This window comes from Littorina saxatilis, linkage group LG14 (genome assembly GCF_037325665.1).
Source record: "Littorina saxatilis isolate snail1 linkage group LG14, US_GU_Lsax_2.0, whole genome shotgun sequence".
In the NCBI taxonomy this organism is placed as follows: domain Eukaryota; kingdom Metazoa; phylum Mollusca; class Gastropoda; order Littorinimorpha; family Littorinidae; genus Littorina; species Littorina saxatilis.
The window spans coordinates 18350184-18373821 of record NC_090258.1 but is presented as its reverse complement, the minus strand read 5'-3'; the positions used below and the strand labels follow the sequence as shown (position 1 = coordinate 18373821).

At 41.5% G+C, this 23638-nt stretch overlaps 2 protein-coding genes across 2 annotated transcripts in view; one reads left to right on the top strand and one right to left on the bottom strand.

Annotated features, from left to right (window-relative positions):
• The window catches only part of LOC138947276 (cyclin-dependent kinase 2-like), a 30670-nt gene extending 22975 nt beyond the window's left edge, over positions 1-7695 (top strand). The window contains exons 6-8 of the mRNA XM_070318719.1: positions 2190-2259; positions 2967-3100; positions 4299-7695. Of these exons, the coding sequence (XP_070174820.1) occupies positions 2190-2259; positions 2967-3100; positions 4299-4391 (297 nt within the window). The 3' untranslated portion in view covers positions 4392-7695. The remainder of the gene's footprint in view (positions 1-2189; positions 2260-2966; positions 3101-4298) is intronic.
• A 3729-nt stretch (positions 7696-11424) lies between these two features.
• LOC138947275 (putative malate dehydrogenase 1B) lies at positions 11425-23560 on the bottom strand. Its single transcript, XM_070318718.1, has 10 exons — positions 23477-23560; positions 22388-22500; positions 21268-21480; positions 20643-20885; positions 20134-20367; positions 17958-18110; positions 16533-16788; positions 13902-14032; positions 13314-13443; positions 11425-11647 (listed from the first exon to the last, which is right to left on the bottom strand). The coding sequence occupies exons 1-10, from the start codon at positions 23496-23498 to the stop codon at positions 11484-11486; spliced, it is 1659 nt and encodes a 552-aa protein (XP_070174819.1). The 5' UTR covers positions 23499-23560; the 3' UTR covers positions 11425-11483.
• Between the last annotated feature and the right edge of the window lie 78 nt (positions 23561-23638).

The window sequence follows — 23638 nt, the reverse complement described above, 5'->3', positions numbered from 1 at the left end:
TGTAGCATAAAAATTAAATAATTAGTTTGCTCATTAAAGTTGTCATTAAAATTGAATTTTCACTAACAGATTTACAACTGCGTTGTATTCCTCATCTTCTCCTGAATTCAAAAATATATAGATATGTCATGTTTACTCTAAAAATGTGCTAAGAATTACAAAAAATAGGTTAAATTAGTACTACGTTCGCACTTCGCGGAGACGAGAATGAACATCTTGGTCTTCGGGTGTGGTGAGTCGAGACTATTTGAGTCACTTGAGAAAAAGTGACTCTATGTAATCGGTCAGTGTTAGTCTGTCCGGCCGCCACCTTAACGTTGGACTTTTCTCGGAAACTATCAAAGCGATCGGGCTCATATTTTGTTTAGTCGTGACCTCCAATGACCTCTACACTTTAACGATGGTTTCGTTGACCTTTGACCTTTTTCAAGGTCACAGGTCAGCGTCAAAGGAAAAATTAGACATTTTATATCTTTGACAAAGTTCATCGGATGTGATTGAAACTTTGTAGGATTATTCTTTACATCAAAGTATTTACATCTGTAGCCTTTTACGAACGTTATCAGAAAAACAAGGGAGATAACTAGCCTTTTCTGTTCGGCAACACACAACTTAACGTTGGGCTTTTCTCGGAAACTATAAAAGTGACCGGGCTCAAATTTTATGTGAACGTGACTCATTGTGTTGTGAATAGCAATTTCTTCCTGTCCATCTGATGCCTCATATAATATTCAGAACTGCGAAAGTGACTCGATCGAGCGTTTGCTCTTCTTGTTTAAATATAGTCTCGGTTATGACTGCTTTTTGTTGTTGATCGTTTAGTTTGATGCTGACATATTGACTAAATAAATGTTTTTATATCGCTTCACGCGACTTGTTAAGACTTGATTTTCTCAGATTTTTGGAGGTCTTAAAAGGGGGGTTCCACTGTATAGGACTAGGACACACAGTTTGTGATGTTTTGTATGTGTGCTTATCTTATCCCATACCACCTAGAATCCGATTTTGTCTATATAAATACTGGCCCAAAGAAAATTTGAGAACCAGAATGAAATTGTGGAGCGCTAAAAAAAAAGTCCCAGGAAGGGACCTAGTGCCCTGTTGTTCTTGTGAACAGTGCTAAAAGGCAAGGCGTCTTTGTCCATGGATGATACAGGAGACATTGCTTGAACAAAGGGAGGGGGACATTTTTGAGTCACTTGAGAAAAAGTGACTCTATGTAATCGGTCAGTGTTAGTCTGTCCGGCCGGCCGGCCGGCCGTCCGGCTGTCCGGCCGGTCGGCCGTCCGTAGACACCACCTTAACGTTGGACTTTTCTCGGAAACTATCAAAGCGATCGGGCTCATATTTTGTTTAGTCGTGACCTCCAATGACCTCTACACTTTAACGATGGTTTCGTTGACCTTTGACCTTTTTCAAGGTCACAGGTCAGCGTCAAAGGAAAAATTAGACATTTTATATCTTTGACAAAGTTCATCGGATGTGATTGAAACTTTGTAGGATTATTCTTTACATCAAAGTATTTACATCTGTGGCCTTTTACGAACGTTATCAGAAAAACAAGGGAGATAACTAGCCTTTTCTGTTCGGCAACACACAACTTAACGTTGGGCTTTTCTCGAAAACTATAAAAGTGACCGGGCTCAAATTTTATGTGAACGTGACTCCCAGTGACCTCTACACTTTGACGTCTGCTTTGGTGACCTTTGACCTTTTTCAAGGTCACAGGTATGTCTTGAATTCTTCAGGTATGCATTGTGTTGTGAATAGCAATTTCTTCCTGTCCATCTGATGCCTCATATAATATTCAGAACTGCGAAAGTGACTCGATCGAGCGTTTGCTCTTCTTGTTATTTTGTTCTCTTGTGAGAACATTTTTACTGACATATATACAGATGTTTGATGTCTAGCAGCTAGTACAAGACTTTATTTTTGGTATTCTCACGTGTGTTTGTTTGATGAGATTCATTGCAAAATGCTTCTGCTTTAAGCCTCTCCTTAACTGAGCGAAGTCGACTACGCGAAATGAACTTCCCGAAGCTGGCTGCACGAAGCTTTAGCACTGAGTTTTCGGTAAAAGTCTTCCAAAATCGACCTCGGGCTCAATAAAGGACCGCCTTTAAGAGAAAAAAATCTGTATGCATTGTCAGTTTGATTACACATTTTTAATCTCGTGATGTCTGTTTCAGCTGACGCGGAGGGCATTGTTTCCAGGAGACTCAGAAATTGACCAACTTTTCCGAATCTTCAGGACATTAGGTAGGTACTGTCTCATCTGCACCATCTCCCACCCTAAACCCTAGGTTCTTCATGTATGTGATCTGACCGCTTGTCCTTAAATATGCAAAAACATCAGCAGATTTCAAATAAGAGTTACTTGATAATCATGAGCTGTCCATTTTCTGAGCACAGTGGAACCTCCCTTGGACCCCTCATTTGAAACTCACCCCATTTTGAGACTTTACTTTTTCATAATTTTGGTTTATCGCGTCTATAAATTTACCCCCGTTCTACGACTCCCTCTCTTTTAGAATCTGATTTTCTTAGATTCTGTACAGTCTGGGGGAGCACTTTATTCTGATAACAATTTATATTATGAAAGACAGGTATCAAATGGCAATGTTTTCATTTAGTGCTGTTTCTGTGTTACAATACTAACTTGGTACAGCTTGATCTAAAAATTGCCCAAACCAATTATTCCCTTTCTCTGTAATAGTATCCCATGAAAAACAGTTAAATTTTATGCTTCCGGATTGTGGTGTCCGTATCATGACCCTCTCATCACTTTGATCCTTGTTTCCTTTGTCAGAATTCAGAATATTGTATTGCTCTCAGGCTAAGTGCCAATAGATCTTGGGGAGGGGGGTATGGGAGATACACAGTGTGTGTTCATTGTCGGCACTGAGTGTGGACCCTGTTTTACTTGGCCATGGATACATTAATGACATATTTCATACGGCTGTCAGGTACGCCAGATGAGAGGGTGTGGCCAGGTGTGACCAAACTGCCAGACTACAAGTCCACCTTTCCCAGGTGGGAGCTGCAGAACGTGGACAAGATCGTTCCCTCCATCGACAATGCTGGTCAGGACTTGCTTCAGGTTGGCGCTCACTCAGGGAAAAATTTTTCCTCATAGACGATGTTTCGGAAATAATGTACCTCTGTATTCTTCTTCTTCAGCGTTCGACGATGGCTCTGTCTAGATTCTTGTACCTTTGTCAAACCATGCACTGCTATGCAAGATCGATTCAGCAGCGCCAATAAGATTATGTCATAACAAGCATCACGCACTGCAGGAGTGCCCATTGTGGGTGGAAATGTTCCAATTATACCCCATCAACGCAAAAGGCGAATTCGAGAAATAACTCTGTCAGGGTTTTAGAGGTGCTTTCCCTTGTTTCTGCAGAAACACTGAGACAAGCCTACAATGTCACTTGTAGCTTGCCTCAGTGTTTCTATGAAAAAGCAAGGAATAACAGGGGAAAGCAACTCTTCCACTACGCATTAAAAGCTGACAGAGTTGTTTCTGGAATTCACCTATTGCGTTGATGGCGTATATTCGAACACTTCTACCCACAATGCCGCCCCCCCCCCCCCCCCCCCCCCCCCCCCAGTGTGCTTAGCTTATTGTGACATAACCTTATTGGCTCAGCTGAATCCATCTCGCAAGGCATTGCATGGTTTTAGGACTGCCCGGTAAAGCAGAGAGTAAATTTTCCTGTTACTTCAAAAACAAAATAATGCTTCCAAGTTTATTCCGGGTGACTTGATATATATTTATCATCTCTGTACAATAACGGCTGTTACAGAGACCAACCTGAACATGCTGAAACATTGTAATGTGATCGGGCATTGTACAGAAAAAGTTCAGAAACACACTGCAGGAGAGCCCATGTTTATGTGACATTTCTTTTTGTACTTCGCCATCTGTCCCCAATTTTTGAGGCATTTAAAATAACTATCATTGCATCATAGCCATTATTCTTAGAAGCAGCAGTCAAGCATTCTTGGTCATCTGGGGTCAGTTACTGGCTTTGGGGTAAGTTAGTTTGTGTTGAAGATCAGTATGAAAGTGAATGTTACAAAGAAACAGTCACTATAAAGTTAGTGTCAAGTAAATCTGAAACTTTGGGGTGGGAAGTCCAAGGACACAATTTGACTGGAGGTATTTTTGGAAAATATGTAAAATATTAGATATTTAAGTGTGTTTGTGACAAAGCTGAGAAAGAGAATTTAGTACACTTTTGGGGAGCTGTTTGTGACTAAAATAAAGCTGACTTATGATTTCTCATTTACAGAGGATGCTGACGTACGAACCAAACAGACGGGTCTCAGCTAGGACAGCCATGCATCATCCGTTTTTCAAGGATGTGAAAAAGGCAACTTGCTAGACCTAACTCACACCTGCCCTGTTACTACTATGCGTATGCCAGTCTTGAATCTACAATGTACCAACTTTACAGCGATGCCAGTCTTCAAGTTCAAGCTACCAACTTTACCACTATGCCAGTTTTCAAGTTCAAGCTACCAACTCTACCACTATGCCAGTCTTCAATTTACCAACTTTCCAACTTCCTGGCAGGCTTTTTACCAAAGGCCAGGTATTTTTCTTACTTAAATATGTCACAAGTGGATATGCATGGTTGACAGCAAATGGCCTTGGAAGCATCTGTCAATGTCTATCGCTGAAACTTTGATACATCTTCAGATCCTCAAACTAGGTCGTTCTCCATGGCTGGTTTTGCAGGCAGGGAGGGACATTCCCCAGTACTGCTAAAAATAGCCCTTCTGAGAACATTCTCCAGTACTGCTAAAAAAAGCCCTTCTGAGAACATTCTCCAGTACTGCTAAAAATAGCCCTTCTGAGAACATTCTCCAGTACTGCTAAAAATAGCCCTACTGAGAACATTCCCCAGTACTGCTAAAAATAGCCCTTCTGAGAACATTCCCCAGTACTGCTAAAAATAGCCCTTCTGAGAACATTCTCCAGTACTGCTAAAGATAGCCCTTCTGAGAACATTCTCCAGTACTGCTAAAAATAGCCCTTCTGAGAACATTCTCCAGTACTGCTAAAAATAGCCCTACTGAGAACATTCTCCAGTACTGCTAAAAAAAGCCCTTCTGAGAACATTCTCCAGTACTGCTAAAAATAGCCCTTCTGAGAACATTCTCCAGTACTGCTAAAAATAGCCCTACTGAGAACATTCTCCGGTACTGCTAAAAATAGCCCTGCTGAGAACATTCTCCAGTACTGCTAAAAATAGGCCTGCTGAGAACATTCTCCAGTACTGCTAAAAATAGCCCTTCTGAGAACATTCTCCAGAGATGTTTGCATGCTGTAGCAATTCAGTACGAAGTATCCAAATCATTCTGCCGAAAGTAAAGACTGGTGATGAGATGTGGGTAGAGGTATGAACACATCTAAAAGTAAAAGGAGGTCGCGCTTACTTTGAGTGATTAACATACACACAAATCTTATGATTAACCAGAATTATAGGAATCGATGTCATGGATATAGATTAACTGTTTTGGGCAGCAATGGCTAGAATGCCCATTACATCCCCAAAATGGTACATTTTACAATGATCACGACTTCTTAGCAAAGCATGCATGATTGTGAAGACTGTGTACCATCAAGTAGTGACTGCAAAATGTGTAGCCTATCTGATTTCATGTGGGTACCCAAGTTGTGCGTCCTCACATAATGCTTTGGTGATATATTGCTGTTTTGGGAACAGTGCACTAGCTCACTTTTTGTGCATTCCAGAGTATGGGACTTACCAAGAGGCCAGAAAGCGTGGTACATGCTTCCTTCTCTGTATGTGCCAGTGTAGATCTATTTGCAGGGTAGTGCATATGTTTATTTGTGTGTGACTGTGAGAGAGGAAGAGTTGTGAATGTGGGTGTGGATGCCAAAAAAAAGTTTTGCAGACGTTTTGGATCTTGAACCAAAAACAAATTGAATCAAAAAGCATCCATCCTTTTCAGAAACTGCTTACGGAAGGGTTCACTATCTTTATTTTCTTTGAAATCTTTTGTTTAATAATTGAATTGATGAAGGACTGGGTGGCCGAGTGGTAACGCACTTGCGCTCGGAAGCGAGAGGTTGCGAGTTCGACCCTGGGTCAGGGCGTTAGCAATTTTCTCCCCCCTTTCCTAACCTAGGTGGTGGGTTCACGTGCTAGTCTTTCGGATGAGACAAAAAACCGAGGTCCCTTCGTGTACACTACATTGGGGTGTGCACGTTAAAGATCCCACGATTGACAAAAGGGTCTTTCCTGGCAAAATTGTATCGGCATAGATAAAAAATGTCCACCAAAATACCCGTGTGACTTGGAATAATAGGCCGTTAAAAGTAAGATATGCGCCGAAATGGCTGCGATCTGCTGGTCGATGTGAATGCGTGATGTATTGTGAACAAAATTCCATCTCACACGGCATAAATAGATCCCTGCGCCTTGAGTCCGTCTGGAGATACGCGCGCGATATAAGACTTCATATAACATTTATTTAAGTTTTAACCCCTCTCTCTCTCTCTCTCTCTCTCTCTCTCTCTCTCTCTCTCTCTCTCTCTCTCTCTCTCTCTCTCTCTCTCTCTTGTCTGTTAATTCATACTTTATTCTGAGGCAAAAGACTTTTTCCTTTTTCTCTTCTTTCTTCTTCAGTCTATCTTTCTCCTTGAGATCTATATGTTTTTTGTGACATCATGATTTTGTTAGGCAAAAAAACAAAATAGTCTGTTTACGGTATCCCGACCGACCCTATTTTTTCGCGCAACCCTAGACTTTTTGGGGGCATCTGGAAACAGCAAAAAAAAATATTTAAAAAAAATAAATCAATAAAAAGTCTGTTTTTTGGCAAAATAACTTACAAATATGTTTAAAAAAAAACCACAAAAAAAACCCCGACCTACCGACCCTATTTTTTTGCCTATGTTACCGTAAACAGACTATTTTGTTGTTGTTGGCCTTATGCTTCTTCAAGACAGGATGTATGTAAGCTTACTGTTGACAAAAGTAATCTTTGCTAATTATCAGTTGAAATGCTTTCAGCAGGTTAGTTTCTCTGATATTTTCATGAAAATATCCTGCGCGTTCTTTTTTGATTTTGCGATTTTATCCCAAGACTGAATTATACCTCAATTAGATTTTTTTTGGAGTTTGTATGTGGTTATGTTGTACGTTCCATGCATTTGATGAACAAGCAAACGTGTTCTGGATGATTTTGTGTCTGTTTACTTGTTTTTGTACAGTTCACAATTGTTTATTTTATTCATGTACAGTACAGTTATAAATCAAGTGGTCATGTGATCAGCCGTGACCTCTGCACCAGTTGATATTACGATGGAGCCGTTTTTAAAGATATACGGTTGCTTATGTTTCATAAGTATTCATTTTATGTTTTACTTGAAACTCCTGTTGAAGTGAAATACACTTTGTGTGTATTAGTGTTCAGTGTAAGCTATTACTGGTGCTAGTATGGTAATATTTTAGTTTGCTTAGTTCTACAAGAGACCTCTATGTTGAAATATTGTACATGTACAGCATATGAGAGCTTTTTTTTCTTTTCCAGTTGTGTTGATTTCATGCCATTGTTACGTTTCCATATTAAAATTGATTGTTGACAGTTGTATTTGTACTGGTTAATCAGTCATGGAGGATGGACCATTCCTCAATAAAACAGCTTTAATCTGTTTGACTGCAGTTTTGTAATCTTGTCACAGCGACTTGTTTTCTTGTATAATTTATGATAGTTTTTTTTTCTAAAAAATAAACCCAGGAAAGAATATATTTACATTATTGCTTAATGCTTATGTGCCATTGAACGTTCACACACATACATCATCACACAATGCATTAGTGTCATGAACTTGCAAACATAATCATGCCCCCACCCCCCCCCCCCCCCCACACACACACACACACAGTGAAAAGCCAACAAAAGGGCTAACATTTCTGTGAATTATATTGCATTCAGTGAGCACAAACAAGTCTTCAGTCTATTTACAATGAAATTGTAGAAGAAAGATGATACTGTCCTGTCAGAAACAAGACATAACAAAAACTTTCCTCTTTATTCGATTCAGAGAAGAAAACAAAAAAAGTAGCTGATAGCTTAGTACAAGTATGCTCATAACAGGCTTTCATAAATACTTTTCATGAGAGAGTTGTACATTTAATGACATTGTGACAATGCTTTTAATCAAAGAAAACGGTTAAACATATGATTGCACTGTTGTGCAGCGGGCTATCACAGATCGATGCAGTGCTGAAAATGTGGACATTGTTTAAGAAATTCAAATCATTCATCGCCCTTATATACACTGTACATAATTAAGAACTCTTCATGGGCGGGGATGTAGCTCAGTCGGTAGCGCGCTGGATTTGTATCCAGTTGGCCGCTGTCAGCGTGAGTTCGTCCCCACTTTCGGCGAGAGATTTATTTCTCAAGAGTCAACTTTGTGTGCAGACTCTCCTCGGTGTCTGAACACCCCCGTGTGTACACGCAAGCACAAGACCAAGTGCGCACGAAAAAGATCCTGTAATCCATGTCAGAGTTCGGTGGGTTATAGAAACACGAAAATACCCAGCATGCTTCCTCCGAAAACGGCGTATGGCTGCCTTAATGGAAAATTTCCTAGATAAATTTTCATTTAATTAATATACTTACCCGAATCACATTAGCATTGAGTCACCTGAGATGCTTATCACTGAAAAACGCTTACCCGGCTAAAATTTTTAAAGGGAAGCAACCCATCACCAAAACGAAAGTGAAAGTAGCTTTGGTAATGGGCCAGCACACTGGGAGTTACCTCCCATACGGGAGTGTGCCACGTCACTTCCTCTAGGAACACATGCCTATCTCATACGGTCTTAGAAAAACTTAAAACCATACGCGGGGCAGGTGGGAGGGAATACAGTATGTGATTCGGGTAAGTATATTAATTAAATGAAAATTTATCTAGGAAATTTTCCATTAAATAACATATTCTTACTCCGAATCACATTAGCAGATAACATCAACAAGGCGGTGGGCTAGAAATGAATCAAAACTCACCATCAAGTTCTGGACAGGAACTGGCCTGCTGCTATGAGCACTGGAAGGCCTCTGAAGCCATCCTGTCAAAGAGCCGAGACGTCCCGAAGATAAAAGTTTAAGAAAACATCTTCAGAACGCCAAAACGTAGTTGTCAGCACCTCCTCTAGACATCTGGAGCGCAGTACTGCCAGAGAGGATGCCCACGCCCTCATATCATGGGCTCGGGCCGAGTCAAGTGGCAAGGAGGGCATGACCCCCCCCCCTCTTTGTGCGACTCCACTCATAAGCTTGCTTAATGAGCGAGGACACCAACCAGGCCAACGATACCTTCGACAAACCTTACTCGCGCCTAGAAAAGGGCGAGATAAACAGCAACTTCTGAGAACTAGACCGAAACAGCTGAGTCCGGGCTAAGTACAGACAAAGAGCCCTCACAGGGCAATTGACCAAATCAAGGTCATCCGGGGCCAAACGCGCTGATCCGAGCCTTGACTCTAACCAGCGGAGAGGCCTGCCCCGGAGACTGAATCTTGGCCAGGAAATCGGGCCGGAAACGCAAAGATGCGAAACCGTCCGACTCAAAGGAGATATCTCCAGGCTGACCCAACAGGGCGTGGACCTCGCCACCCCGTTGGGCCGTTGCCAACAAAAGAAGAACCAGCGCTTAGCGAGTGACATTGAACAGAATGGCCTCGCTCAAAGGCTCAAAATCCGCAGAACATAGGAATTCCAGGATTAAAAACAAGTCCCACTTGGGAGCGGGCAAACGAGCTTTAGCTTCCCTAAGAGCAGCCCCTTTAATGACTGCAGCTATAACGCCCCCGACTCGAACAGACCGACCGATCTGCTAAAGAGTCGCCGAGATAGCGAAGCGCCGGAACCTCAACGAGAAGCCTGAGGCGCCCTGCGAAGACATGAAAGAGAGGCGGTTGGCGACCTGAATAGAGCGCGAAGCCACCGACCTCACCCCTGTAGCTGAACACCAGGCAGTCCATGCCTTCCAGTGGGAAGCATAAACTGACGAGGTGGACGCTCTATGCGAGCGAGCCACCAAGTCCAGACGGATGGAAACCATCAGGAGAGGCAAAGTGGAGCGAATCTGAGCTTGGAGCTTGTCCACCCTTCTCTGAGAAGGCTGGACAGTCCACGCGACCGTGTCGAAAGACATCCCCAGATAAGTGAATGTCTGTGACGGGGTCAGCTCCGGATTTGCCCGGTTGATCGAGAACCCCAACAAGTTGGATTCTCAAAGAACCATTAGGGTATCCTGCGAACAGCCGCTCTGGGACTGGATCATGATGAATCAGTCGTCCAGATAAGCCCGCAGGCGGATACCCTAGGACCTCACCAGTGCACAGAACTGTCTCACCACCATGGTGAAAATCCATGGTGCGAGGGACAGCCCGAAAGGGAGTGCGCAAAACTGGTAGATCTGATCTCCCCACCGGAAACAAAGCCAATTCCGGTCGGCCGGATGCATAAGAATGAAAGTATGCGTCCTTGAGATCGATCAAGGTCACCCAGTCTCCTGGGCAGAGAGAGTCTCGGACCGAGGCTGGCGTCTCCATCTTGACTTTTATCTCACTCAAGAAAGTGTTGAGGAGAGATAAATCCAAAACGGGACGCCATCCTCCTGACGCTTAGGGAACGGCGAAAAGACGCCCTTAAATCCCAGGCTGGGTAACGTGGCCGGCGGGTGTCACTCAAACACACAAGGTCAGCCACAGAGCGTCAAAAAGTGAACCGTCCTCTCCGAGGTGAAAAGAACGTATGAGATAGGCATGTGTTCCTAGAGGAAGTGACGTGGCACACTCCCGTATGGGAGGTAACTCCCAGTGTGCTGGCCCATTACCAAAGCTACTTTCACTTTCGTTTTGGTGATGGGTTGCTTCCCTTTAAAAATTTTAGCCGGGTAAGCGTTTTTCAGTGATAAGCATCTCAGGTGACTCAATGCTAATGTGATTCGGAGTAAGAATATGTTATTTAATGGCGGGGTAAAAAACGGTCATACACGTACAATTCCACTCATGCAAAAAACACGAGTGTACGTGGGAGTTTCAGCCCACGAACGCAGAAGAAGAAGAAGAACTCTTCATTTCTCTTCTGTCCGTTGAGTCCTCACACCTTAGTTCAGGCCAAGACTTCTACACGCGTACAAACCTTTCAGTTCGATTAAAAGTAGAATGAGGCTAAGAAAACAAAGGAGTCGATGAGTGTAGCATGGATATTCCAAAGCTCCTGAGATCTTGCCGTCACTTTCTGTGATTCTATGTTTTCCCTGAAATACTCTTATCTCCTGACTTTGTTCGCTCTGTTAAAAAAAACAAAATTGTTAATGTCATTAAAAAAACAAACACATTCTCCTGGTAGGCCCAACCTATCTGCTTTCTTTTTTTTTCTTCTTTTTTTCCATGAGAAAGTATTGTGTTGGGTGTGTGTTAGTGTTACTGCTCTTCTGCTTCTGCTTCTCCTTCTGTGGGTGCGGCTTCAGCAGAGTTAGATTCTTTCACTTCTGAGTTCTCATCCTGATCCTCCTTGGCAGCGGCTTCAGCAGAATCAGATTTTTTCACTTCCGTGATCATGTCCGTTTGTTCTGGTGCGGGCTCCACTGCGAAAAGTACGAAACATTGCATGTTGTTAGTCTTCAGATTTTGTCTATAGAAAATGTCCAACCCAGAAGTACTTAGTTCAGTGGAGTCCCTTTTAAGACCTAAAAAAATCTGAGAAAATCGGGTCTGAAAAAGGAGGCGGTCTAAAAATGGGGGTAATTTTACAATCAATCAATATGAGGCTTATATCGCGCGTATTCCATGGGTACAGTTCTAAGCGCAGGGATTTTTTTTTATTTTTTAATTATATTTTTTTTTATGCAATTAATATCGCGCACATATTCAAGGTGCAGGGATTTATTTATGCCGTGTGAAATGGAATTTTTTTTACACAATACATCACGCATTCACATCGGCCAGCAAATCGCAGCCATTTCGGCGCATATCCTACTTTTCACGGCCTATTATTCCAAGTCACACGGGTATTTTGGTGGACATTTTTATCTATGCCTATACAATTTTGCCAGGAAAGACCCTTTTGTCAATCGTGGGATCTTTAACATGCACACCCCAATGTAGTGTACACGAAGGGACCTCGGTTTTTCGTCTCGGGCTACTCCTTGCTGACTGGATTTTGTGTATTATATGGGTTATTGGACTGAGCATGCATGCCAAGGAGGCGGTCTAACAATGGGGGTAATTTTACAGAGGTTATGAACAGAAAGTCTGAGAAAACAAGGTCTTAAAAAGGAGGGAGTCTTAAATTGGGGGGTCTAAAATACACAAATAAATCAATCAATAATCCCGCAGTGGGGCACTGCGGTTATGAAATTAAAGGCCCCTCCTGTTTTTGGAACCGCAGGAGCTTTCTAGTTTGCTGTTAGGTAGATTTTTGGTTCCTCTTTCCTGTCATGCTCTCTTTTTCTTCATGAATTCTTTTCTTTTTTCTGCCTTCTTGCTCATTCACCTGTATTTTTTCCAAAAATCTCTTCTCTTGCCGCTTGTCTCGCGATTCATGTATAGTTTAATCTGTTAGTGTTCTGATGTAAGTCCAGCAGTAGATAGGTTTAAGCCTATTTTAACATACTGGAAACTGGTAATCTTCCAGTAGGTATTAATTTAGTTTTACTAAAGCCTGCTGGGACACAAGTAATGAGTTAGTGCATTTGTAAACAGGAATCGCTTGACAAGTGGCCCCCTTCATCCCCCCCTTCCTTGTCCTGATATGGCTCTGCGTAGTCGGCTGGACGTTAAGCAACAAATAAACTAAACCAAACTAAATCAATCAATAAATAAACAAAAACTTTACAACACACACATGCACACATACACAGTCACAGAGAAAGAGAGAGAGAGAGAGAGAAATAAGTACACACAAGTACAAAAGATCAAAACAAGAGATTCAACAATAATACACTACTCTTCACTGACTGGATTTTGTGTATTGGACTGAGAATGCATGTAAAAAAAATGTAACCCAATTAACTCTGGAGAATATATAATCCATATCCTCTTGGTTCAAGATCAAATGCAGCACATTTTACCGAGTAAAAAAAAATATCATTGTAGCTAGAGTGTATTTTAGCTTGAAGTAATAAATCCTTTTTCTTACCTGATCATTTTGTCAAAATGATGGTTTATAGTTTGTATTCATAAAAAACAAAGACATCAAACAGCATACAACAATTACAGTTTACGCACAGAAAAGTCAAACCTATTAATTACCAATAGCTTCACTACTTAGTCGCTTTTCAATGGACACTTCAACCATCTCTGTTGCTGGTGGAGTGTCTGGTTTGGGGGGGGTGGGTGGGCGAGGAGGCGGGTAGATCACCTCCATTTCATTTGTAAGATCCTGGAAAATAAAAAAAATAGTGTGTACTGTCAGTGAAACCTATATTCAAATTAAAAAACAACATCAACATACAATTGTTTTCCATAACAGCTCCATTGATACATATGTTAAAAATTATAACGTCAGAAATAATGCTTTCGGTGCAATATAGCTACCTTACTTTGCGCCACATTTCTTAGCAGCAGAACATTGGTAAAATAATATTCAGTGTCGGACGAGGACCTGATTATGAAAATTAGCACTGTAAACAAGTCAACACAGTGAAACCTGTTGTAACGAAAGGAAAGAGAGAAAGAAAAAAAATCGCACAATCAAAACGAACTCATGCACCCCATGCAAGTCACAACCCTTTTGCATATGTAACACAATAACAAAAGTTCACAGAACACAATTAATTGAACACGGACATACAAACATATGGTACAGTTTTGTGTGTAGGAAAGTTCCACGCTTCTAACCTTGATGCATTCCTGGAGTTTCTGTTTGGTTTCGTCTGTGAGTTCCATATCCTGTACAACAACCCAGTAGCCTTTCGGAGACATTGTCACAGGATAGGAAAACACCAGTCCCTCCGGCACATCATACCACCCTGAAACACAAATAATAGACTGTACTCACCCTGGAACCCCCCCTAATTTAGGACTATAATTCTCCTCTTTTAATAGACGATTTTCGGAAATAACTCTTTCGAGATTGTATGGGTTGTGAAACAGTGAGTGAGTGCTTTTGCTCAGACAGATATGTACATGTGCTTCCTGTACACGTGTTTGAGACGCACCCTCGCGCAATAGTCTCCTGTCCGCCCAGCCAACCTTCCCCTTGACCCTGCTTGTGACCTTGATGTTTGATGCCCCTGCAAGGTGCACGGTACTAGTACTCTCTAAGCACCCAAAACCTCAAAGAGATATAACTGGCGGAAGCCTTCCTATTGTAGTCTCCTGTCCGCCCAGCCGACCTTCCCCTTGACCCTGCTTGTGACCTTGATGTTTGATGCCCCCGCAAGGGGCACGGTACTCTCTAAGCACCCAAAACCTCAAAGAGAGATAACTGGCGGAAACCTTCCTATTGTAGTCTCCTGTCCACCCAGCTGACCTTTCCCTTGACCCCGCTTGTGACCTTGATGTTTGATGCCCCCGCAAGGTGCACGGTACTCTCTAAGCACCCAAAACCTCAAAGAGAGATAACTGGCGGAAACCTTCCTATTGTAGTGTCCTGTCCGCCCAGCCGACCTTCCCCTTCACCCTGCTTATGACCTCGATGTTTGATGCCCCGGCAAGGTGCACGGTACTCTCTAAGCACCCAAAACCTCAAAGAGAGATAACTGGCAGAAACCTTCCTATTGTAGTCTCCTGTCCGCCCAGCCGACCTTCCCCTTGACCCTGCTTGTGACCTCGATGTTTGATGCCCCCGCAAGGGGCACGGTACGTACTCTCTAAGCACCCAAAACCTCAAAGAGAGATAACTGGCGGAAACCTTCCTATTGTAGTCTCCTGTCCACCCAGCCGACCTTCCCCTCGACCCTGCTTGTGACCTTGATGTTTGATGCCCCTGCAAGGTGCACGGTACTCTCTAAGCACCCAAAACCTCAAAGAGAGATAACTGGCGGAAACCTTCCTATTGTAGTCTCCTGTCCACCCAGCCGACCTTCCCCTTGACCCTGCTTGTGACCTCGATGTTTGATGCCCCCCGCAAGGGGCACGGTACTCTCTAAGCACCCAAAACCTCAAAGAGATAACTGGCGGAAACCTTCCTATTGGCCTGTAATGGAAAAGTTTCCCCGCAAGACATTATTCCCCACGTGGCATTATAGGCCAGTCACTAGCGAGGGAGTGTGTCTCAAACGTGTATATACATGCAGGAAGCACGAGTCAATTGTTCGAGCAAAAGCAAGGGTACTTGTTCTTTTACAACCCATTCAAACCTGACTGAGTTATTTTCGGAATTTGTCTATTAAAGAAGTTGCCTTCTTAGATTTTCTGTTCATAATGTCGGTAAATCTACCTCCATTGTTAAGCTAGCTCCCATTCTCTTCAGACTTAATAATGTTAGACAGTACATTAATGGCGGTCTTACCATATAACAGCATTATACAGCTAGTCAGTATACACCCCCCTTTTAAGACCCCCCAATTTAGGGTGGGGATGTAGCTCAGTCGGTAGCGCGCTGGATTTGTATCCAGTTGGCCGCTGTCAGCGTGAGTTCGTCCCCACGTTCGGCGAGAGATTTATTTCTCAGAGTCAACTTTGTGTGCAGACTCTCCTCGGTGTCTGAACACCCCCGTGTGTACACGCATGCGCACAAGACCAAGTGCGCACGAAAAAGATCCTGTAATCCATGTCAGAGTTCGGTGGGTTATAGAAACACGAAAATATCCAGCATGCTTCCTCCGAAAACGGCGTATGGCTGCCTAAATGGCGGGGTAAAAAACGGTCATACACGTAAAATTCCACTCGTGCAAAAAACACGAGTGTACGTGGGAGTTTCAGGCCACGAACGCAGAAGAAGAAGAAGAAGAAGAAGACCCCCCCAATTTAAGACGTCCTCCCTTAAGACCTTAGTTTTCAAGATTTACTGTTCAGATCCTCTGTAAGTTCACCCCCATTTTAAGACTCCCTCTTTTTTAAAAGCTGCCATATTCGTAGCGTTCATTAATTAATTCATATTGTTTACATGTGCCAATAATGTTATAAAACTGTAGGGGATATAATAACGATTGGCTGTAGCTTTCGAACACCGACAAAATTATTTCAGTATTGCAAAGTGATGTTCATTAAGTGTCGAATGTAAACAGAACAGTCTCAAACGCCATCTTTGGTTTACGAAACGTCACAAAGTAACGTCAACGGTCTAAAAATAGCCCAAGTCCTGGAGAACTGTTGCTAAACAATGCAATAAAGAATTAATTATTTCTCGTAATTGGTAAGGACTTCAAACCTAAAACTTTGCAGGAAGCTTAATTTATACATCCCCGCAACGATGGGAAAAGCCCTGGAAGTAATTAAACTAATTAAATAGGACTATGTCAGCCTTTAAGACCTGATATTCTCAGATTTTTGGAGGTCTTAAAAGGGGGTTTCCACTGTACTCACCATCAGAGCAGACGCCGAGAGAGAACATCTGACCGTGCGGAGACCCGTTCCACCACTGAGTCAGCATGGTGGTGACGGCACGCGCTTCACAGGCCGAGGATGGATGACCGAGCGCCGTTTCGACCGTCGTTTTGCGCTGCTGGACAAGCTCCAGGTACTCTTTCTCCATCCACTTGTTGTCGTGAACCATCTCCATCACAGGCACGGAGTAGGATGGAGGTCCCCACACGGCTCCGTCGTAACCATGCACACGGGACTTTGAGAAAGAATACAAACTCGTTTTGAGAAAATGGTGCTCTTTCAGGATAAAAGTCGCTTGTTCATATATAAATGCTTCTTATTCTCTCAGGTGCCAGGAGAATGGTTCCGAATAACTCTCACCTACTCTGTAACACATGTTTTATGCATTTAGAGCGCTTACTTCCCTTTGTTTATGAATGCGACCAAAGTATCCACACGGTTCCATTGTACACCTGCACGTGTACATGGTTCTTTTTGTATAAAAAAAGAACCTCCAGCTTGGATAAGATATATGTTCGACTGCATAATTCATCGATGCAGCTGTTTAACCATCCACAGGCGATGATCTATCACAATGTGCACGTTATTTGAGTGTCCCCCCCCCCCCCTCCCCCCCCCCCCCCCCCACCACACTGTCCTTTGACGTCAGTGTGATCAAGTCATGCGTTACTTTTAAAAATCCTTGGGACACTATACTGCATGCTGTGAAATTGGCTCTTGTTTTATTAGTGAGAACTCAATATTTGATTAGGAAGTGAACTAGCTTGTATACAATTTAACGCATGCTATGTGTAGAACAGTGAGTCTCCTTCACCACTGCATTTTTTCTGATTTGTGAAATTTCTAAAATTAAAAATGTTCATCCTCACCCACACAAACACACATACACACACACACACACACACACACACACACACACACACACACACGCACACACGCACACACACACAACAGAGAATGATAGCATCAAATCTATGGTCTCTAAAAAGAAAATAGCCTAAATTCATTTTTTTCTGATCGTGAAATTTCCCAGAATAAAAAATGGAAAATAAAAAAGAGAAAAAATCCTTGCAAACAAGAAAATAGCCTGAATTCGTTTTTGTTCTGATCGTGAAATATTCCGAGAATACACATTTTTTAAAAAGAGAAAAAGACAGAAAACAACATCCTTTAGTTACGAACAAGAATGGATGCAGATACAGTGGAACCCCCTAATTAAGACCCCCCAATATAAGACTTCCTCCTTTCTAAGACCTTGTTTTCTCAGACTTTCTGTTCATTACCTCTGTAAAATTACCCCCATTTTAAGACTCCCTCCCTTTTTAAGACCTGATTTTCTCAGATTTTTTTAAGTCTGATGTTTAAAAAAAATAATAAAAAAAAATTAAAAAAAAGGCCCCTCACCTTGCTGTTGTCAATGAAATGCTTGCCGTTGGCGTTGCCCCAGATAATGAGGTCAACAACGCCAGCTGTGTTGACTTTCAGTCTCTGCCCGATGACGGCTTTCGCTCTGTTCTCCACTGCTCGGCTCATAGCGACGATGTTCTGTCTGTGAATCTGAAACATTTTGTCAAAATACTTTCCTTTTCTATTTTTCTTTTTTTTCTTCAACCTTTCAAGAAAAAAAATATGCACTGTGGACGTCCCCTCTAACTCCCCCCCTCCCCCCCCTCCCCCCCCCCCTCCTTTTAGAACTTAGAACTAACAAAAATCTGATGGTTTTGAAAAAGGAAGTATAATCTTATTAATTAATTTACACACCAGAACAGAAAGTCTGAGAATGAGTCTTAAATAGGGCGATATTCATGAATTAGGAGGTGAGATTTCTTAAAAGATGGAAGACCACTGTATCTACATTGCTGAAGGAAAAGAAGTAGGGATGGTCAGATTAGTTTCCATCACTGTGTTTGTCTGGAGAAGTTTATATGCACAGATTATGTACTGACTTAGCTGCACACCTGCGTTTGATACATTTGGTGTGTTTTTTGTTTGCTTTCATTGGTTTGTTTACCAACATTCTTGTTAAATTCTGATCTATAACACAAACGAAAGCATCCAGGGTTAAAAAAAACCCTCTTTGCACCAAAATTAAAATGTCTGTAACAAAATGACTGCATTGTTTCATGCTCAAGCTTACACGGGTCAAAACAAAATCTGTTCTTAGCAGAAAGAGACCAAATTTAGCATGAAAACATGAAACATTTGCACACTACAGCAGAAGCAGTTTATGGCGTTTAGTACCATATGTTATACTGTAAGGAAATACTTTATTCACAAACGTTATATTCGTCCGCCAAATCAGATATTAACAGCTATTGTGTTTTCAGCGTAGCAATAGCCCGGTCCGATATTTAGACGAGATAAGTATAATGCCGACGAGTCGAAGACGAGTCGCATAATACTTGTTCGAGTCTAAATATCGGACCCTATTGCTACGCTGAAAATACAATAGCGGTTATATAGCTGTTCTGACCTTTATTTGTTGTTCCAAACTTACAAAATGACAGTTTTTGCGTCGATGCGTTGATCTCAGGTTTTGATAGCAGACGCCGTTTCTTATGCGCATTAGTTTTGCGCAGGCGCCACACTGACTTTGGAAAAAAACTCGATTTGACAACACAGCTGTCAAACAGCTTTTTATTAGTTCATTCGTATACAACAAAAAGAAGTTTGAGTTCTTTTACTTTTGAACAAGACTACTTATGAAGAAGACCAAAACACAACATCAACGGAAAACTAGAAACAACTGAAGAACTAGGATGCAACAAGGGGAGGAAAAGAGAACAGCTATAATCCGTACAAATTAAGCGAGCAGACGGCAGCGACATTTCCAGTTTGGGTGAATGGCATTTATACTTGTCTCGTCATGAAGCGAATTTTTCAACCTCAGTTATAAACGACTACATGAATGTTAGTGCCATGGGTTGTACATCAATACTTCAGAGGGGAAGTGGGGTATTTGGTGTGGAGTTACGAGATAAGAAAAGCCGAATGCAAAAATTTGTGTCAGTCGGCAACAGTACTGTGAACTATAGCTCACAGGCACACACAAACGGCTGTTCCGTTGTACTCCCTTGTTTGTACTACATCTTTCGACTTGGGCATTTTGTGGTGTTTAGGGACAGAAAATAATAGGTTTAGTCCTGTTTCATCGGGAAGTTAGCAGAAAAGGGTATGCTATCGACATTTGTAAAGCTGAAAAACATTCTCGAGAAGAATTTCAAGTTGTCAGTGTATCTGTTGTCGATCAGTGAAACATCGTGTGGTACAGGTGGGTAAACGGGAACCATGCGTCTTTGTTATTGACAATATGCTTTTGGATATTGAGAAAAATGGCCGACTTCCGTGGCATTATGCTTTGATGATCGGAAGAGACCATCCAATCACAGCCCCCGAATTCCCCCACGTGTTCATCAGAATAGCTATATTATATTATGATGTGTTTTTAAGAGCACGCTCATAAGCGTATCTTGTTGTGCTCCATTAGTTTAATTGATTGTATGTGGCATTGTTATTTGTAATTTAGCTGAATACAAAAAGTGTTTAAACCAAATACTTTATTGTACTTTTAGGTACTTACATTTGGTGCTCTTTTGATCATCATCATGGCGTTGAAATTGACAGGACCGCTTCCACCCAAAAGCACTTGCACATTTTTCTTTGCATGACTTTCAATGTCTCTTGCATATTCCGAGAAAAAATCAGAGTTGCGAGATATCCACTCATCATACGGTTCTTCCTTGTTTTGCAGCAGCTCGTCTAAGATGACGACGACACTGCAATCTTTGAATGCTTTTTCGGTGCTGTCCACAACCTGAAAAATTAAATTTTGTGTGAGTATGGTTTTGTAATATACTGGGCAATGACAAATTCATTAAAATTGATGGATAACTGACTCTGGCATGCTGAGAATATCTGAATCGTTAATTTTACAGCCCTCCGGACAATTCAATTTAATTGTGTCAGTTGCATCGGACAATTTCATTACACACACACACACACACACGCACACCACAATACATAAAACAGAGAGTAAAACCCTACATCATAATCATTCTACCGCATTTCCCCACATCAAAATATCCTAACCTCAATTCCTCTAACAAGTCCCTCAGATAAATCTTGTATCTCCATGGCCACGCCTTGGATTCGAGAGAAATCTGCAGAGGAAACATCGAACAGTCGCAGGTTGAGTTCAGTCTTACGACCGAAAACTTCGCCGCTGGCGATGGCCGGAAGGATACCATAACATGTGGAAGAAGATGCGGCCGTGATGCAGACATGTAGCGGTTTGGATAATGCTTTGAACTGAGCCTCTTCTTCGTCGATTTCCTGGTGGAAGAAGGAGAGAGAATGTCATGTATTTTTCATAACTCTAAGGTTGTAACAAATTAAATTATATGTTCTGTGCTAGCAATTAATGCTGCAGAATCAACTGACATTACTTCAGAGAAGTGATTTGAGCCAGTGACAAAGTCGTTGGTAAGTGGATGATTTCTTGTCCTGTTACCTTTCCTCCCCTTACAAACACACACGCAGATGCATGCATGCACACACACACACACACACACACACACGCACACACACACACACACACACACACCACCCCCCCACACACACACACACACTGAAACACACACATATACATGCACACACACACACAAACACACAATAGCACACTCAATTTTACATTACTTCCTTCCCAAAGGCTCACCTGCTTTGTCTTGAAATTTTCAACTCCAATTTTTCGCATGTCATCGCTAATGATGTCTGATTCCAGGCCATAATATCCTTTGACGTATTCCTGAAAGTCGTTATGTCCTCCGATCAGTACACCCTTTCCGCCACGGTCAATCAACTCTCGCCAGACCAATGGCGAACGAGTGTGTTTCCAACCCCTCTCCTGACATGTTTGTTCCAACCATGTCTGCAATTCATATACAAAATATTGTAGTGAAGTAAATGGAAAAGTTTAAACAAATTAACAAAACAAAATTTAAAAAATGAAAAAATTAAAGTCTAACTGTGAGTTGTGCTTTTGTTGTTGTTGTTCCTGTGTTTTTTTTTAAGGGGGCTGGGGAAAATGGTAAAGAGAGAGGAGTTATGTTAAACGATGAGAGACAGAGAGGAAGAGAGAGAGAAGAAGTGCATGTGTGTGTGTGTGTGTGTGTGTGTGTGTGTGTGTGTGTGTGTGTGTGTGTGTGTGTGTGTGTGTGTGTGTGTGTGTGTGTGTGACTTACATATGGAGGGAAGAACAGAACATAACAATTAAAGGTACATTAAAAAAAAAACTAAAACAGTGCATAAAAGGATTCAAGTCTGCAGGCAAAAAAATACAAAAGTAAGTAAAGTTAAAAAACAAAGGAATACTGTACTCACCGATACAAGAACGAGACAAGACGGTACGAATTTTCGCTTATGGAAGCTTCATCAGGAATAACAAGAACACAAAAGACAACAAAAAGCAGACGCAACACGGAACGAACAAGGGTTGAAAGAAAATGGAGGGGAAAACACGCAAAAAAGGGAAGGAACTCAAGGAACGGAAATGAATGAAAGGGGAGAGAAGTGGTTGGATGATGTCACGGGCAGTAGTTAAAAGTTGATGATATGAGTTTATAGGTGAATCATTAATCAATGTCAAGGATCCATAAGTATAGAATGAAATAAAACACAGGTACATTCTTAAAAAAAAACCACCCAACCAACCTCATATAATATATATATTTTTGTAACAAAACATTAATAATAATATAGATATGAATTCATAGAGACTGCTTGAGTTTTCAAGACATGCTATACATGGGACCTTGAACGAAAAAATAAACAAATACCTTCCACTGCTCTGGAGTTTTGACGATCTTGTGCAGCTGGAAAGTCGGCAAATTCTTCACCAGCCTGTCCCCCAGAAGCTCCACTCGAGAGAAGTATGGACAGTCAGAGTGGCCTTTAACCCAACATAGTAAAGATGGTGTCACTTCACATGTTTAAACATGGGTTTTTTAAATCTCCATTTTGTTAAAACTGAAATGACTTCGAGCAAGCAAAGCAAAAAATAAAGCAAAGCATGATTAGTTAGGGCTTTCAATTTTACAAAAACAAAAAGTGTCATTTCATGTAACATATATACTCATGTCTGGGATGGTGTATTATCAACAACAAAACTGATGATATAGTGGCGTCTGAAAGTTTTAAAATGTTCACAACTCTTTCGATCATGTCCACAGTTAAAAGCAGTTGTATTTTGCATGCACATTTTTTAACAGAACAAATGATAGTTGTTAGATGAGAAAAATGTAATTTGTGTGTGTGTGTGTGTGTGTGTGTGTGTGTGTGTGTGTATGTGTGTGTGTGTGAGATAGAGAGAGAGAGAGAGAGAGATTGGATTGGATTGTTTACTCATTTAGGCCATAGCCTCTTATGAGGGGGGTGAACATATATACAATGACATTTGCACACAAATCAAATGAAATAAATCATACACGAACTAAGACATTACATTTCAAATAAAATATATAATCGTAGGCTTACATGAACTAAGACATAACAACACTACGTAGCCGAAATGCTTTGTACACATAAACTGACAACTTTCGAACAATACCTTCATTCACAGATGCCATAAGCATAGAAAACTTGTGAGAGAGAGAGAGAGAGAGAGAGAGAGAGAGAGAGAGAGAGAGAGAGAGAGAGAGAGAGAGAGAGAGAGAGAGAGTTATCACTAATATGCAGTAATTGAGATAGTGAAAGTTGGTGCAATATGTTTAGGCCTACACAATAAAAGTTAGGTATTCTGATAAATGAACATGTATATGCCCTTAATTATTCATTCTATGGCTCAAAAAGTACACATTTCGTCCCTTCTCACTTTAAACATATTTATTGCCACTTGTATTTACAAGATTTCTGAAAGTTTACAGTACCTGCTATCACCACCTTCGCCATCTTGTTTTGTGTTGCTAGGAGCAGTAAACTAAAAAGCTGGAATCAGTCTTTATTTTATCTAGCTAACGACTATTTTACGACTGTTTATACTTTATCACAACTTGTAAGTCATATTAGTATGGACAGATTTTTTTAAGTAC

Excerpts from the sequence above, each read along its gene's own strand:
- LOC138947275 (XM_070318718.1), bottom strand. The coding sequence starts at position 23,498 with ATGGCGAAGGTGGTGATAGCAG. Across the intron at positions 20,886-21,267 it reads AAAATTTCAAGACAAAGCAG|GAAATCGACGAAGAAGAGGC; the intron begins GTGAGCCTTTGG and ends TTCTTCCACCAG. Across the intron at positions 18,111-20,133 it reads TGATCAAAAGAGCACCAAAT|ATTCACAGACAGAACATCGT; the intron begins GTAAGTACCTAA and ends AAAATGTTTCAG.